Source organism: Hippocampus comes, unplaced genomic scaffold, assembly GCF_001891065.2.
Source record: "Hippocampus comes isolate QL1 unplaced genomic scaffold, H_comes_QL1_v1.1 scaffold91, whole genome shotgun sequence".
Taxonomy (NCBI): Eukaryota; Metazoa; Chordata; class Actinopteri; order Syngnathiformes; family Syngnathidae; genus Hippocampus; species Hippocampus comes.
The window spans coordinates 1,610,498-1,626,559 of record NW_017805034.1 but is presented as its reverse complement, the minus strand read 5'-3'; the positions used below and the strand labels follow the sequence as shown (position 1 = coordinate 1,626,559).

At 44.1% G+C, this 16,062-nt stretch overlaps 2 protein-coding genes across 5 annotated transcripts in view; both read right to left on the bottom strand.

Annotated features, from left to right (window-relative positions):
- The window catches only part of ercc4 (excision repair cross-complementation group 4), a 7,972-nt gene extending 1,002 nt beyond the window's left edge, over positions 1-6,970 (bottom strand). Inside the window, exons 1-11 of one of the 3 annotated variants that reach the window (XM_019863559.1) lie at positions 6,186-6,970; positions 5,516-5,696; positions 5,240-5,435; positions 4,885-5,092; positions 4,606-4,786; positions 4,320-4,451; positions 4,135-4,239; positions 3,083-3,665; positions 2,409-2,501; positions 2,194-2,306; positions 1,437-2,045 (exon numbers count right to left, since the gene is read on the bottom strand). In XM_019863559.1, the coding sequence (XP_019719118.1) occupies positions 1,437-2,045; positions 2,194-2,306; positions 2,409-2,501; positions 3,083-3,665; positions 4,135-4,239; positions 4,320-4,451; positions 4,606-4,786; positions 4,885-5,092; positions 5,240-5,435; positions 5,516-5,696; positions 6,186-6,362 (2,578 nt within the window). In that variant the 5' untranslated portion in view covers positions 6,363-6,970. Of the gene's footprint in view, positions 1-1,152; positions 2,046-2,193; positions 2,307-2,408; positions 2,502-3,082; positions 3,666-4,134; positions 4,240-4,319; positions 4,452-4,605; positions 4,787-4,884; positions 5,093-5,239; positions 5,436-5,515; positions 5,697-6,185 lie in introns of those variants that run through there. The other 2 variants (XM_019863560.1, XM_019863558.1) reach the window with 2 other exon arrangements.
- Positions 6,971-12,767: 5,797 nt separating this feature from the next.
- The window catches only part of cpped1 (calcineurin-like phosphoesterase domain containing 1), a 110,215-nt gene continuing 106,920 nt past the window's right edge, over positions 12,768-16,062 (bottom strand). For both annotated transcript variants that reach the window (XM_019863590.1, XM_019863589.1), the window contains one exon: positions 12,768-13,171. In XM_019863590.1, the coding sequence (XP_019719149.1) occupies positions 12,945-13,171 (227 nt within the window). In that variant the 3' untranslated portion in view covers positions 12,768-12,944. The remainder of the gene's footprint in view (positions 13,172-16,062) is intronic.

Genomic DNA, 16,062 nt, shown 5'->3' with positions numbered 1-16,062 from the left:
AACAACTTTCTGATATTCGTGTGATATTGTGAATGACATTGCTTTGGTCACGATGTTTTAGTGGAGGAGAAGGTTGGTGGGTGTGGGGCGCAGCAGACACTTTCAATCTGACAGGTGAGTGAGTTCCCCATAGTATCAAACACTAAACACTCCGCCGTTGCTTACTCATTTTTAACACTGATAAGAAAAACAACAACCGATGCTCACTGTGCATCAACGCTTTTCAGGTGTAAACCCTTGCAATAGTTACGTGGCCGTCTCGATGAGCGTATCTCGCTCGCTTTGCATTTTGGGCTAGCGTTCCAACGAGCTAACATGCTAAAAACAAGACGCCGCCATGGCGAACGGAACTTACCAAATGGGCAACACCAGAAAGTCCAAAGCATCCGACTTGGCGGTCATGGTGATATATTCGTTGGTGATAAGAGGCTTGTCCTCTGTGATGTTTTGCTCACCTCCGGCAATGAGACTGAAGTTTATTTGGCCGAGTAAAATGGCTGCGACTGCTCCGTGGGTGCTGATGCAGGGTGACGTCATGACGCAGCCGGACGGGAAGGGGGTGGGGACGTGGGCGTGGTCGCAAGAGCACGAGGTCGTCGGTTGTCGTGGGGAGTCGCCAACGTTTCCCTTGCGGGTCAGCACTGGACGCAAGTTCAGAATATCTCACTCTCGTCTCCAAGTGATAACGGCAGTGTTGTCGTGTTACGTAATAGTGACAGCTGACTCACGTGGAAATATGAAAACCGAACCAGCTCATTTGCATTTACTCTGTTTGCATTAAATAAATAAATAGTTGTTTTCTTCAAGTAACACGGGCACAGTGTAAGATTACAGTCTCAGATGATAGTTCAACGATTTATATCTTGTCTTGGTGTAAATCCAGAGTAAATTTTCAATAAAAAAGCAGTTTTTGCCCAAATTACTTTGCTTTTTAATATTCCGCTCAAAATTACACAATCAGTCTGTACGGCCGCGTTGTGTTTGATTGTTAACCAGTCCAGAGTCTGCCTTCCTCAAAGTCAGCTGCGATCGGCTTCAGCTCTTCCGAATGAGGATAAGCCGTAAAAAGATGGATGGAAATACAAAACACACAAGTATTTTGCACTCAATGGTAAATTTTGTCCAGATTTACAATAAAAGATGAAACAAAGCTAATGTTAAAAAAAAAATCTATATTTATTTTTTCCCATGGTTTTGAAGAGCTTTAAAATGTATTCAACAGCTGAATACTTCGGTTTATTCAATATAATTGCACAAAAATACTTTCCATTATTTTGAAAAATCTATTTTAAAAAAAAATCTCTATTGATCTTATTTGCTTCTCTGCGCTGGAGCTTGAACATCTGCAACATTGTGCAAAAACTCATAGAGCAATTTGGCATTATGGGCATTCTCGAGTATTTCTGCGAGCTTGTCCTGGCTCAGTTTGGCGAGATCTGCCAAGCTGTCAGCATTTCTTATGAGCGCTCGAAAATTTTTCGTGTTGACTCCCGGCATCTTGAGCAAGAAGTCGTATGGCCCGGCATTGTAGAGCTCTGTCGATTCGGCCACCGTGTCTGATTCGGCCGTGACTGCTTGAGCCGCTGCGGCGTCCGGTTCTTTTCGACCTTTCTTCAGCTCCAGAAAAAGCTCGCCCGTGGCGTGCGGCGACGGGCACCAGAGGATGCGGAGACGCGGGAAATGCAACGTGAGCAAGGTGAGTTTGGAAGAAACGCCGTTGCACGAGATCTCGCGGCGGAAGTCGGAGCGGGCCATGAGTGAAAAAGGCTTCGCCGGGTCAAACTCGATGAGCAAAACAGGTTTCCTGTAATAGCGGTTCATGGCGAGGCACTGGGTGTAGAGGCGACCGCTCTGCAACGAGCCAATCAGATCGCTGACGCTCTTGCGCTCCACACAAATATCCGGCGTCAGGATGTAGTCGCCGACTTCCAAAGTGACGGGCTCGATGTCGAGGCCGCGGCGGTGGAGCAGCGAGGGGAGCTCGCTGCGGAACTCACGCATGTCTACGATGACTCGCGAGGACTCTTCGGGCTGCTCTTGGCCTCCTATTTGAACACAGACACAAATCGGATGAGTCAAATACCATCGGTAACATGACCGTTTTTACAGCACACTGTCAGAACATTGTTACCGACATTACTCGGCTGTTGTTGTGTAAACTTAGACTCAAATGTAAACCAAAATAAAACTTGCCAGCTTTGCGAGTGTTGGTGGTGGCATTAGCGGGCTCTAAATTTCTAACAAGGTCCAAATTGGTGTCTTCTCGGCCCTCCCTCTCCTCTGGGATGACCATAGTCGCCTTTTCCCTGCAGTCACAAAACAACTAGTTGGCTATTTTACACCAAATTCGGGCAAATGCAAATCAACCCAATGTAAATGCTCGTTCACGCCAGTGAGACGATTCGGACCTAATGAGATGCTCAAAGGCTTTCTTCTCCTTCGACAGCCCGGTCAGGTATTTCTGCTCCTCTGTTGAGCCGCCATAGATGAGGAAGTACACCCTGTCGAGGCGAGAAAAGCCATGAGTAAAGCATTGATCACTTTTGAAACAAATAAAATGAACTAGAATCTTAAAAGCGAAACGAAGCTACTGGTAAAAGCAACACTTAGTAATACCAGCCTTACATTACATTAGCATGACATATTGGAACCTGATGTGATGAGATTTTACAAATATAAGTGAACATCTTAAATCAGTTGCAATAAATTGCTGCTATCTGTGCAGTTCGATTTTATCCTGGAAAAAAAAAAAAACAAACTATTCAGAAGTATTATTTTCTTAAAGGCTGAAATAATACAGTTGAAGATGGCATCCATGAAATAATCATTGAAACTTACCATGATTATACGGCTTCAGTGCCAGCCAATCAGTAAACTAAATCAGCAGACTAAATGCAAGTATATTCTACTGTATACATTATGGTCATAAATACAAACATAAGTGAACATTTTGAATATTGACTGAATGAAAAATAAGAGGTCTTGCCCTGGATACAATAATAACCGTAAACATGAATGTTGCACGTTTAAAAAAAAAAACGAAGACGCCCTCCTTGGAAGAGGTAATAAGCTGCAGACGCACCTGAGCGGCTTGCCGGGTCGACAGGCTTTGTAGAGCTCCAGCTGTCGCACGAAGCTGACTTCGGCGTCATAAAGCACCACAAACGTGGGCTCCACTTCGTGGAGCACCCGTGTTAGACTGTGAGGGTCCGTGCAGCCCCTCAGGGGGTGAATGACCATCAGGGGCTCCTTCAGAACCGCATAGTAAGCGTCAGATGACAAATCCAGCTTCAGAGCGTCTTCCTCCACCATCTTGTCTTCGTCGCCAAAGTCATCCTCATCCTCACTGCTGCCCATGACCGCCGTTTCAAAAGTCTGCTCTTTGCCGACCATCTGAGTCAGGGTCAGAGAGGGTCCGCTTTTCGCCTTGGTTGTCTTTTTTTTCATCTCTCTCGCTTTCCCGCGGCCTTTTCCCTTGGACCCGCCTTTGAGAAGACCCTTGTCTTTTTTAGGTTTCGCCCACTCAATAGCAGAGGCGGCGGATGGGTTTTGTTTGCCGATGGTGCGGGCGTACAGTCTGTTCAGGAGCCGTTCTGCGCCGTGCCGGATGTACTGCTGCAGTTGAGCGCAAGTCCTGTCATCGCTGGCGCAGATCAGCACGCGACCTGAAGATCCGGATAAAAGGAAGCGATTTGGAGTAGCGCGATAGTGTGATTCGATAGATTAAAATACGAAGTCCTGTATGTACATTGTTAGAATAAAGCGGTTCCCCCACCGATGTTTTCAAGCAGACATATGTGTTTTGAGGTTCCAAGTCTTTTTCTTTTTTTGTTTTTCCCAGTGATGAGGAACTAATCTAGTGACTTTTAGTGAACACTTCTGGAGCCTCAGAGATTTCCTTCAAGGCAGGAGATGTTCATCCGCCTAGTCAAGACTGCAAATGCGTATGCACAAAGCGACAACAGGCTGAATTCACCAAAAAGTGGGAGTCCACAGGAGCTAGCTCAAAGACACATTTCCATGAATAGGTCGATGACACACTTGATGAGTGGGTAGGAAGTCCACTGTGCTGCCCCGGAAATTATATCGGTGTCGTGTATTCGGTTGAACGTTCCTCAGGATGACAATTCGAACCTGGTTCATTCTGAGAGTTCTTGTTCTCCTTCTCAATCTCCTGCAGGACCTCGGTCAGAGCCTCCCACTTTGGGCTCTTCTCCAGCACCAGTACTCGCTTCACCTCTGAAACACAATCACACACGCATATCAATTAAGATCCAACTGTCATCCACTCGAATTTTCAGAGCTCTCTTCAATGTCACCTGAGACGGAGGGTATCTGTTTTTTCTCTGCTTCGGCTCCAACTTTAAGTTTCTTCTTATTTTCCGGGATGTGGTACACTCTGGACCTGGCGTTCACAAACATGGACGTACTGGAGTCCAAGAAGAGCCAGCCTGAGGTGAACGATTATTAATATCATTGCTACTAAAAAGGGGGGTAAAAAAAGTGATTTATGATCGGCCACTAATGGGCTAGTGATTGAACATTGCATGGAAATGACATTTATGGCTGCCGTTAATCACAGCACACACGAGGCCAGCATGTCACCTGAGTTGGAGCCGAAGTTCTTTTGGCTGGAGCGGAGGGACTCGAGCAGATTGAGGAATGTGACACAGTCGTATTGGGTCAGGTACAGCAGCAGAACCCTCAGCACCTTTAGGTCCTGGACCAGCGCCTTGGTCTTTGATCCCAGCTGGTGCCACAAGGGGTCCAGGTAATGGCGTATGGTCTGGATGACAAAGCAGAACAGGAAAAATACACTGTGGCATCAGATGATTGATGGATGGTGAATTGACATGGCCCGAAGGTCAAAGAGATTGCATCCACCTTATCGAAGGCATTGCTAAGGGTGTTCTCCAACGAGAGATCCTCCGCCTCCAAGGTGGGATTGTAACGTTTCAGCTCCTTCAGACAGGCGCCCATGATGTCCAGGATGGAACTCTGGATGGCCCTCATGAAAGGCGTCAGTGACACATGGAGCTCCACCACGTCGGGCTTGTGTCTGTCTAGGGCTGTGTTTACTGACGCTTGGAACCTGTTGAGCGAAGCATCGAGAGCAAAAGATTTTAAAAAATCAAATATTACATTTCTGAGATGTGACATGTGTCATGCAAAACCTAAGTTTGCCTTCTGGATTTTTGTCTGACTTCAGAGGCAGATGTTAGTGAGATAAGCTACTCACCTGGGCCAAAGGTAGAGTTTCTTGACAAAGAGGTTCCTCATCACACGCTCCACCTGGCAAAAACCCGTGGAAAAAGCTGCGGCTTTGTCCGTGAAGGCTTTAATGAAGCCGGTCTTGTTCTTCTGTCGGAAAAGTCGCAGGATGAACGCTTCCTGACACGATTGGATTATTTTGTGAGCACGGTACACCAGGATGCCTGACAAGAGATATCGGAAAGAGAAAATCGAATTACATTCCACTGCTTACACTCACTTGCCTCAAAACTAAGTAAACCACCTGATATAAGGTGGGCAGGTATGCGGTCGGTAAGAAAGTCGACCACGAGGATCCTGCTGGTGACAAACAGCACCCCTCCCTCGGTGTACACGTTGTATCGCTCGGTGCCTTGGACCTCGCTGGTCACCGTCCTCGGCAAGTGGGTCACACCCTCCACTCGCAACTGCTCCGTGAAATATTCCTAAAAAGTGAAAACACATCGTGTTTGACAGAGGTCAGAAGATACAAAGTACAAATACTTTGTTGGTTAAAAATACTTTGATCCCAAAATTGAGTAGATTTTTCAAGTAAATGTATTTTATTTGTGTATTTATTTTTCTGGGGATTTTTGTTTTATTTTTACTCCCCACAAGATATCTGTACTTTCTAGTCCTTAATTTGTCAGGATTAAGTCAAGAAGAGATTTTGATCATTTCCATCTTGGAGATTTATAAAGTCTGGAAAAAAAAGAGGAATGAGGGATGAAACAGGGAGTAGTCACTCTACAATGTTATAGCAAAGGTCTGGGAACACCTTTCGCTGTTTTGTCGGGTTTTATAAGTTGTATAGTGTGAGCACGATGCAAGATACTGCACAATTGGAACTACAACATTTTCTGAAAAAATAAAAAAACGTAGGTGCAAAAAGGTATCACAACGGGTATTGTTATATATTTTAAAATATATAATACCTGCTCGGGGGTGGTAGTGTTTAGTAGTAAAACCAGGCTGCCTTGTTCCGAGTACACCCGCATGAACTGCATCAGGATGCGGTCTATTCCCATCCCCTCCGCCACTACTAGCAGCCCGTCACAGCTGAACAGGCTGAGAAACATTTCGGTCTCAAACTCCAGCAGAGGGCCCGCCATTGTCAAAGGGAAACAATAAACCCGATTTCGTTTCCCAATGTCAGCTAAGAGCAGGGAGAATCATTGTCAAAATCGATCGCTAACTAGTGTTGACGCTTTACTTCCGGTCACATGACGCTTAAAAACAAACAAAAAAAAAGCCAACACAGCAAAAGGCCTGAACGAAACGTAAGGGCGCCATCTACTGGTGTGATGATGCAGAATAAGAATGACAAACCTCCGACTGAAGTGGCTCTCAACTTTCACCTAAAAAAAAAACAGTCCACCTAAGAAAAAACAACTCTCGGGGTTCCTTTGTTGTTCATCTCATGTAGATAACGTCTGTAGCTAATATTTTAATTTTCACATCGAAGATATCAGAGAATAAAATCTAAGATGTTGGTGAACCGCCAAGTTTTCCGCTCGATGTTGCTCATTGTTATGTTAAATGTTCCTCTTGAGGGGTTGTAACTGCGAAAGGAAATTTCTTTTGTGTTTTTGCAGACGTGGCCAATATTGTAAATTTGATTCTGATTGCTTGCCAAATGCCTTTGTGGCTTCCTGGACCGTAGGGGGCGATATGGACCAAGGAGATCTAATCCTCAAGAAGAAGAAGAACGGTACTACATCCGGTTCAATGAGCAAGTTTTTCCGCTGAACACAACCCGGTTTCAGTGAGGAATTTTAACATTAACATAACAAACTGTAAATATATATATATATATATATATATATATATATATATAGAGAGACAATTTAGAAGGATAATAACGACACGCTGGTCCTCAAATTTGTTAATTATTACTCATTAAGTCACTGGAAGTAATCGGAAAAAAACTATCAATCGAGTTGGCAAGTGGCGAGCACGCCCACAAGGAGCACTCAGCTGTCAATCAAAAGGAGAGAGCATTTGACTTGAATGTTGTTTTGTATGTTTTCCACGCCACGGCTTTTGTCCACAGCAGAAGTAAACATTTGGGGAGAGATTTGTCTCAAAACTATTCACACAAATGCATCCGTGATTTTTTTCTATTGTTTTTCGAAAACATTTGTGATTTTCACAAACGATGAAATAAATTACAAAAAATGTGTTAATATCCACAAATATGTCATTTTCACACGTGTTTTCGGGTCCCTAAATCCATTCGCGATGTTCACGTGTTTTTTATGTGGTGTGGATTTATCATGACTTTGAGATCCCTTCTTAGCCCGCTATGAGGCAGTGTTGTTGTGTGCAATCAACGGGAACGCCCTTTTTTATTTTAATTATTTTTTGGGAGGTAAGGAAGCATTTCCAACGCATTCATTTTGTATCGCAAGTCTGACGTTCGCAACAAAACAAACCGCACAAAATTCGCTCAAAATTTTTTATTGTACTCGTGCCTAAATCACAACAAAGACAAATCAAATTTCATCTTTGTTTAATGTGATTCATCACGCTCAAGTTCTTTGCTGTCAGTTTTGAAAAGGTTGTGCCAAAGAAGTACTTGAAGAATCTTTTGCTCTTGGTTTGACCCATATCTCGCTCAGTGGAGTCGAAAAAGAAAAGGAGTTAAGGAGTGGGACGTAAGGTCACGACGGCACATCGTAACTTCACGTCGAAGGAATGGTTTAACACAAACCCCTGTGCACAAAGGTACCCAAACACACATTTCTTCCTCTTAAAGCCAGATAGCTGTCAAACGCTTGATGCAGTAGGTCAAAGGCAAGGCAGGATTTCAAACGCTTGAATTCCTTCAGAATTCCCCCTAATCCAAAACACTAACAGAGCAGTTGGGGGTTCAATCTAATTGAGGGTGGGATGAAAGCCGAGGACGTCCTGTGTGGGAACAGATATGTGCATTAATTAGCATTGTGATGTCAGCAGTGTGTGTGCGCGCGTGTGTGTGTGTGTCTGACCGAGTATGTGCTCGGATGCTTGTTTGTGTAGACTTGACAGTGTGTGTGTGTGTGTGTGTGTGTGTGTGTGTGTGTGAAAAGGGTAATTGTTTCTATGCGCTCAGCGTCCACTCCATCAGCGACTGCGGCATAAGAAGCATGTTTGATTGGATTTTCCCTCTTTAAACCACTCTGCCTCTATTTTGGTGGTGCCTGGCTAATTACAAAGACGGATTAAAATTGGATGTCAACATGTCGCAGGAATGCAAGCATGGCCATAAAGAAACAAAGAGGGGAATCTTGAGGTATCATTTCAAATTAACGAGCGTGTTTCTTGTGTTTTTCTTCTTTTTTTTTTTTTTAAATTTCCTCGGGAGTATGTACTTAAATCAAGCTCTGGCCAGGAGATGTGCTCTTCCAGAAATTAACTATGGGATGTTAAAACTCTACTTTAGTTCGCAATTTGACAAAGGATTGTATTTTCTAGGATTACACAAGTAATGACTTAACAGCTGCACCAAATCCTTTGAATAATTGACCCCCACGAACCCCACCCGCCTCATCAAAACACTTAACATGCCACTTTGGAACTGATTTCTCACCACTTGTCCCCAGTCCGTCCAGCTGGCTGCAAGCCCAGAGGGCAGGGCACATCGATGGATGTGAGGCCAAGATGGCTCCCCACTGTCAGCAGGCCCGCTGCCACCCTGATCATTTGGATGTCCATCTTGCATTCGACACCCGCGTGGATAAATGACTCAGCGGCAGGACAAAAAGCCAACCAAGCGTGATTATGTGCACCCATGCTTGTCGTATTCATTTTCTCAATTGTTCGGAAATTCCTTTTGTATTGGAATGTATATCTTAGGGGCGGTGATTAGCACGTCAAGGCTATGTGGTTAGCGGAGTCTGGCGTTCGTTGCCGCGGCGATGAGCAAAGGGGGTGCGACTCAAACCAAGCGCCGCCGAATATAGTGAAAATGCCACAAAGGCGGCGTTTCATCAAACTGCCAAAATACACTTGCCATTTTGTGGAGCAGATCTGTGCATGAGGCACATGCAGCAGACAGTTAAACACAAAATTGTCATTTCAAAAAACATAATTTTTATTTGATTTGCATTCATACATTGACTTTTTTTATGTTTATATACAGTGTTACATATGTAGAAAACGGAGGGCTGAATCCTGAACGATGATAAAATGAAAAGATAGGGTTGCCAGATGAAGCCATTGATCTGTCAGTGACGTGAATCAAGCGCACCATTCTTTTTGAAGCAAACAAATTGCAAGTAGAATCACAAGGACTTACGTAAACACCACAGAGATTTACTGTAAGTGAGAAAGCGTTAAAAGTATAGAAAATGGTTTGCGGCACAATCCCCTCAAATTAACCGTAAATCATTTAGACCGCAGGTAGATCTTTTAAAGGGATTGTCGCCCTTCCCCAAGCTTTAGCAGAAGATTTGTGTTTTGAAATCTACGCTCTATTCAAACAAAAGGAGCGTCACGACGCTTGCAATCAAACAGCCTTTGATGGAAAAAGTGATGAACCTCGGATGAATACTTGGCCCCGAAAGCTCGGATCAGCCGCACGGAGCCGAGAATATCCGGCACCCAGTTTGCGCTTGATTCACATCATAAGCACCATGTCTTTGGCTTTCATGAAGAAAACCAAACACTTGGGGCTTGTCCCCTAATGATTTGGTGGGCTCACATAAGCCTTCAAAAAGCGTCCTTTGCCCTCCAGTTCGCTCGCCTTCACTTGAATTGTGCACTCTTGTGAGGGGGGGGGGTGGAGATGGGGGGTCGCACTTGTACACTCTGGCAGCAGCTAAAAGCTCCCTTATGTTGTTTTCCTTCAGTGAATTGCTGATAAAGGTGCCTAGACTGGATGTCCGTCTGTGTTGGAGCTGCAGGAAACACGGCAACGGGATCGATAAACACCTTCTAGCTCTCATCAGCCACAGAAAGCATGTCCCGATTGACTGGCACGGAGATCAAAGGCCAAGTGGCTTATTATGAGCATGTACCAAAAGCTGCCGGGGTTTTTTTTTTGTTTGTTTTTGTGGCCATTTAACTGGCAGTCTAAAAAAAAAGAACAACTGGGCCTTAATATTCTTTTGAAGACATAAAAGCAACATTTTTGGGGGGCGTCTTTTACAGCAGCATCAATTTCAACGGTTTCATTTAAATCTCAGGATTAGCATCGATCTTGCACGATACGTATTGTTTGGACTTCAAGTGCATCCGCTCCGAGCGGACTTTTGTGTCTGTCTGAAAAAAACTACAAAATAAATGGATGAAGTGACTTGGGAGATCATGGACACGTCATGTTTGTCACCATTTGGGGAACAGAATCGAGGAGGCGAAGCTTTTGGAGCCAGCCATGCCATAAAATTACAGTTGGCAACGATTATCTGAAAACCAAGCGTGAGACGGCGCACCTCTACTGATGTGCTGCAAGCGATTATTTAGTGAACCACAAAAACATGGTGCGGTTGTCAAGGTAAAAGCCACAATTTCTAAATACGGTATATCGTGCATGGGGGGGGGGGGGTTGGAATGACAGTATGCAGCAGCAATCACATTAAAATAAACATTTATTATAAAAAGATCACCGATCAGGTCACAGGGTGTTATGGTCATTCGTTACAATAAGACGTTTCAAATGCGTGACAGCCACTGCGACACGGGGTGAAGCCATTCATGTGATTTGTGCTCGGCTATGAGGAAAGTACAGTATGTAAGGCTAGAAATGAAGGAGATCGTCTTCCACACATCATGCTGACAAGCCATTCCTCTCCCATCCTTCACCTGCTGACATTTTTGGAAGGGAAGAGACAGAAAGTGTCAGTTTTGAAATCAGGTCAGCGATAGCGATGCTGATGGTTAAAAAAAAAAAAAAAGAAGCACCTCTGAAACCAAGATGACAGTGGCTGGACACAAATAAGGCAATGCACGCTCTTTTCTAGTTGTTTCTCCGAGACACACATGATGTGTTGCTTCAAAAGGTTGCCATGACAACTATCGCAGCACGTCTGGGTGATTGCGTGAGCCCCTCCGCGCGCGTAATTGAAGCGAAATATTTGGGACTCGCAAACAAAAGCGCATTTTTTTTTTTTTTCCAGCACAGTCGTATCCGGCAAGATGGATTTCAGCTTTGACTCCGCGAGCGTCAAATGACGCGCAAGCTAACCGAAGTGTTTCGAGTAACCAAAATTTGGTTCTTTTAACCCTTTCATGCACCCCGTAACCTGATAGCATGATAAACTGTCCACTGTAGAAACTGCAGTCCCTGAAAGAGTGAATAAACAAAGTGGAGAGGTGAGGTGCAAAGTGTCAGATCTGACTCTATTTTCACAATCTTGTCCTAAAATATAAGAACTGTCATTGTAATCCTCACCGTGGGAAAACAAATGAATTTGGGAGGGATTATTTGCTCAGAATGCGGGAAGAAGACGGGAAAGATTAGTACAGATCAGTGGGACACAAACAAACTCTTCTAAATCCTTCATGGTGACTGGAGAAGAAGAAAGCTTATTTTTTGTCCCCAATCGAGAAGATTAAAAAAAAAAAGGATGAAATCAAATCGTTCCTGCTTGTTGTACGAGCACTCTTCAAGCATATATGAGTATTATTGTATTCGTGCTAAACATTTGAATCATGTGTAATAGCATCTCAAGTGATCATAATCGTGCACAATTAAAAAAAAAAAAAAAAAAAAAAGCAACCATGTTTCATCATCGTCCAATCAGTGTTTCCTGACATCATCTCAATGCCGCTCTTAACCCCGAGGGGGCATCATTGCATAGATAATTCGATTTCTTTGGCATTTCAGCTCAGTCGCATTGGTCGACATTCACGTGACTTCCATATTGGTTTTGCCATGAAAATGATTGCGCTCTAGATTCTTCAAGATCAAGAGCTTCGCTTCAAAAGCTGCGCAACCATGTTCATTGTAGCTGCACTTCACATTGCCAAAACATTTTAATGTGTGTGTGTGTGTGTGTGTGTGTGTGTGCGCGTGTGTGTAAATCACAGGTGTCAAAGTTAAGGCCCGTGGGCCACATCTGGCCCGCCACGTCATTTAATGTGGCCCTCCAAAGGAAAATCATGTGCGTTAACTTGCATGATCCTTGCTAAAATCTGTACCAAAATGTCAAATTGTCATGTATAATAAATGATATTTTGCAAAAATTTTGTTACCCTGTTTACACTCACTTGAACAATAATTGACTCTTGTAGTTGACGAGTAACACATTAAATTTGGTGTGTACAAGTAGTAATGCGATGAGACAACCTTGTTTTGGTTTCACTGTCGACTCTCTGAAGGAAGACGAAACTCCAAAGTGGCCCGGGGCAAAAATTAGTTTGACACCCCTACTCTAAATTGTCCCTCGGTGTGATTTTTGTTCATTTGTTCCTCTGTGTACCCCCGCCTACTGTCCAAAGATATCTGGGGTGGGCTTCAGCACGCCCGCGACCCTCGTGAGGATAAGCGGATTTAGCAAATGGATGGATGGATAATCGTGACAGTTTTATCCTCGAAATGATTATGATAACCAAATCTTCTAAATCCAAGCGAATCGGAAAATGACCCCAAGTCCTGAATTGAATTGCGTTTAGACATTCAGCTGCAATAGAATGAAACTGTGGATCGGGTAAGATTCATGTTCTTGCATTTCATTAGAGAAAAAAAAAAAATGAATAGACTTGGTAGACCATCATGACTGCAGGAGCTTCTGGAGATCCTCGTCCATCCCCCCTGTTCGCATCCGCTCCAGGCTGTGGTAGCGATGGACCACGCGGTCGGCCGTCACCACCACCACCCTGACGCCGTGGGCGTCCTCGCCTAGCTGGCAACCGATGGCCGAACTCACGACCATGTCGAGGCCGCCGTGGCAACCGCCTGCATTCCGATGATAGTGGCCGGAGAAGACCGCCTTCACCCCTGGAGCGAGAAAGGTGGAAACAGGTCTTGAGAAGACTTTTTTTTTCTTAATGGGTGCTTATGTTCTTTCGACATCTGCCGAGAAATATCACTTAGCTCGGTTTTCACAGTGCCATTTGATTCAAATCACGTCCGACCTTGATGTCCTCGAGCCATCCAAATGACAGTGTGGGGGGGAATTGAAATTTAAAAAAAAAAAGAAATTATTAACACCTCAGAGCACAACTGCCCAAAGTAAGCCAACGCTGAGTGACTCAATGCTACATTGTGGGGATTTAAATAACTCACTTCGAAGTACAAAGTGTGCTTCAAACGACACCCTGCTGCTTTATTTCTTTGGTTAGCGATGTTGACTTGAAGCTCTCTCAGCATTGGGCGCAATTATTAATCACTACTAAGACAGAGGAACGGTACGGACAGAAAAGAAAGTGGGAGGGGAAGAAAGTTGCAAACGAAAGATCGCTCAGTCTTCCACTTAAATATTCTAACAAAACAGAGACACGCATTAGGCAGCGGGAGGGGGGGGGGATTTTCAATTTATTTTCAATTACAAACGACATTCTCATCGGAGCCACGCAGGTTGGCTCAGACCCTGCAGCGGCGGCGCCGTGTCACCACGGTGTAATCACTGGCCGCGCGAAATTATGTGTGCAACAAACTACTTTGAACAAAGGGCTGACATGTTTTTGTTTACGTGTATAATTTTTTTTCCCCTGGTGTTCTGCAGGGACAAGTACGTACATTTTATGAATACTGAAGAGGAATGATTGCTGTGTCAAGTGCTTTCAGGACAAGAATGAATTTGGTGAGCTCGGATTTGCCCCAAACGAACACATCGAATTATTTTTCGCAAAAATAAATGAAGTGCGTGAAAATAACCGGCACTTAGCGTGTCTGCTCCTGCTTCTGAAATTCGAGTTTCAATCATTTCGGTTTATGAAGACTAAATTGCCCGGAGCGGTCAATGTGATTTTCATTCAATCAAGGATCCGCTCACCCACTATGCGAATAAGGACACGTGTTGTAGAAATGAGATAAATGGGTTTAAAAACATCTAAATTGAAAAACTACACATGAAATGATAACACACAAAAAAAGACAAAAATGAGGACCACCTGTCAGTCGACCACATGACCTGTCCCGAAAATAAAGACAAGGGATCTCCCGCTTGCGCAATGACTGCTGACACTCTCGCATCAGCATGATGAAATTGCTCTGAATCATCATGTCCGCCACTCTGCATAATCAAACAGCCCCGAATATGAAGGTGACCTAATTTATCAGAATCTTGCCACACGAAGCGCAGACGATGGACCATTAAAATACTGAATCAGCCACAACGTACCAACGATGAAGCCCGTATTGAGAAAACTCAACTGTATTTTTAGAGCACTTTAAAAGAACCACCACCGTATACCAAGTGCTGTACACGGAGCAAAAATAATCCATCCATCAATAAACAATAAAACAAATGAAGACGGTCGAAAGCGCAAAAATGGTACAACTAAAAATTAAGTCTCATGCTGAGTCAAAAGCCAAATAATAAAAATGAGTTTTAAGACAAATTTTAAAGGTGGGCAGCGAGGGGCCTTGCCAAATGCTCAGCGCGAGGTCATTCCAAAAAAAGAGGTACCAGCAACAGAAAAGATTTGAAAATAAATCATGGCATCTTAAAAAGAACTCTAAAATGTATACGGAGCCAGAGTAGGAGTTATGTGCTCCCTCTTACGAGTACCAGTCAAGAGGTGAGCAGCAGCATTTTGGAGCAACTGGAGACGCTTAATGGAGAATTGGCTGACCAGCATGACAGTAATCCAGCCGAGATGTGACGAAGGCACGAATGACTGTTTCAAAGTGCCGTTGACAAAGAGACAGTCAAACCGAGGTTCACAATTTACAAGTCAAATGTTCAAATTACAGTAAAAAGAATATTATGAAGTATAAATATTGCTTCAGTTGAAAACAGTCAAAGCATCCGGAATGCTAGGTTGTGCATACTCGTACATCGTTTTGTAGTTCACGAACCCTTATGATAAAGTGCGGTTGAGCGAAATCTCCCATTTTCTCATTGTTGTCAATCTCACATTTCTTTGTATGCCTTTCACATCACCTGGAAGTCGTGCGAAACCGCAAACGACTCTCGGGTTCATCATGCCAACAAAGAAAGCATGTGGGAGTGTGTAAGCGTGCGCATGTATCGATGTTGTCTGCTGACGCATCATCTTCAAACCACCGCACGAAGGCGCACACAATTCAAGGTAGAATTTATACAGGACACGAGGCACCGCGGGGATTCGATTTACAGTATTTGATTTGCACTGCACATAATATTTCTATCGTCGGGAGGGAGGTAAAACTGCTCAGCCCCAGCAAGTATAACAAAAACAAATTTAAAACTAGAATGGCACTCAGTAGAGAGCAGGTTTGTGTTCAACTGTCTGGAAGTGATGAACATTTCATGTCTAATGTGATGCGAGACATTTTTCAACACGGATGAGCTAAGAATGAAACGGTGTGCGGTGGATACGGTGCTGATCGTCGCGTGGATCGTGATCGTGCGACCTGGGCCAAAGACATCATTCTCGTTTCCAGTCGACTTTCCACTTCACTTTTTATCATTGAGTTGATGAGTGCTCTGGAATTTGCAGTCACTCTGAAAAAGCTGCCTAGGCTGCTTTAATCTACAGCAGGATTGAAAGCCGCACAACGGGTGGCCTTTGAGGCTTTGCTGTAGGTTGCCGCTGCCTCGAGGTTAATGACGGCCGGGCCCCTTTGGGGAAACTAACCTTGATTTGACAAAAGACAAAACATGAAACAACTCATTTCACTCCGCCCCAGCATAAGCGGCATACGCCGATTTCTGTGCATTATTATGAAACCGCCCTGCGGTG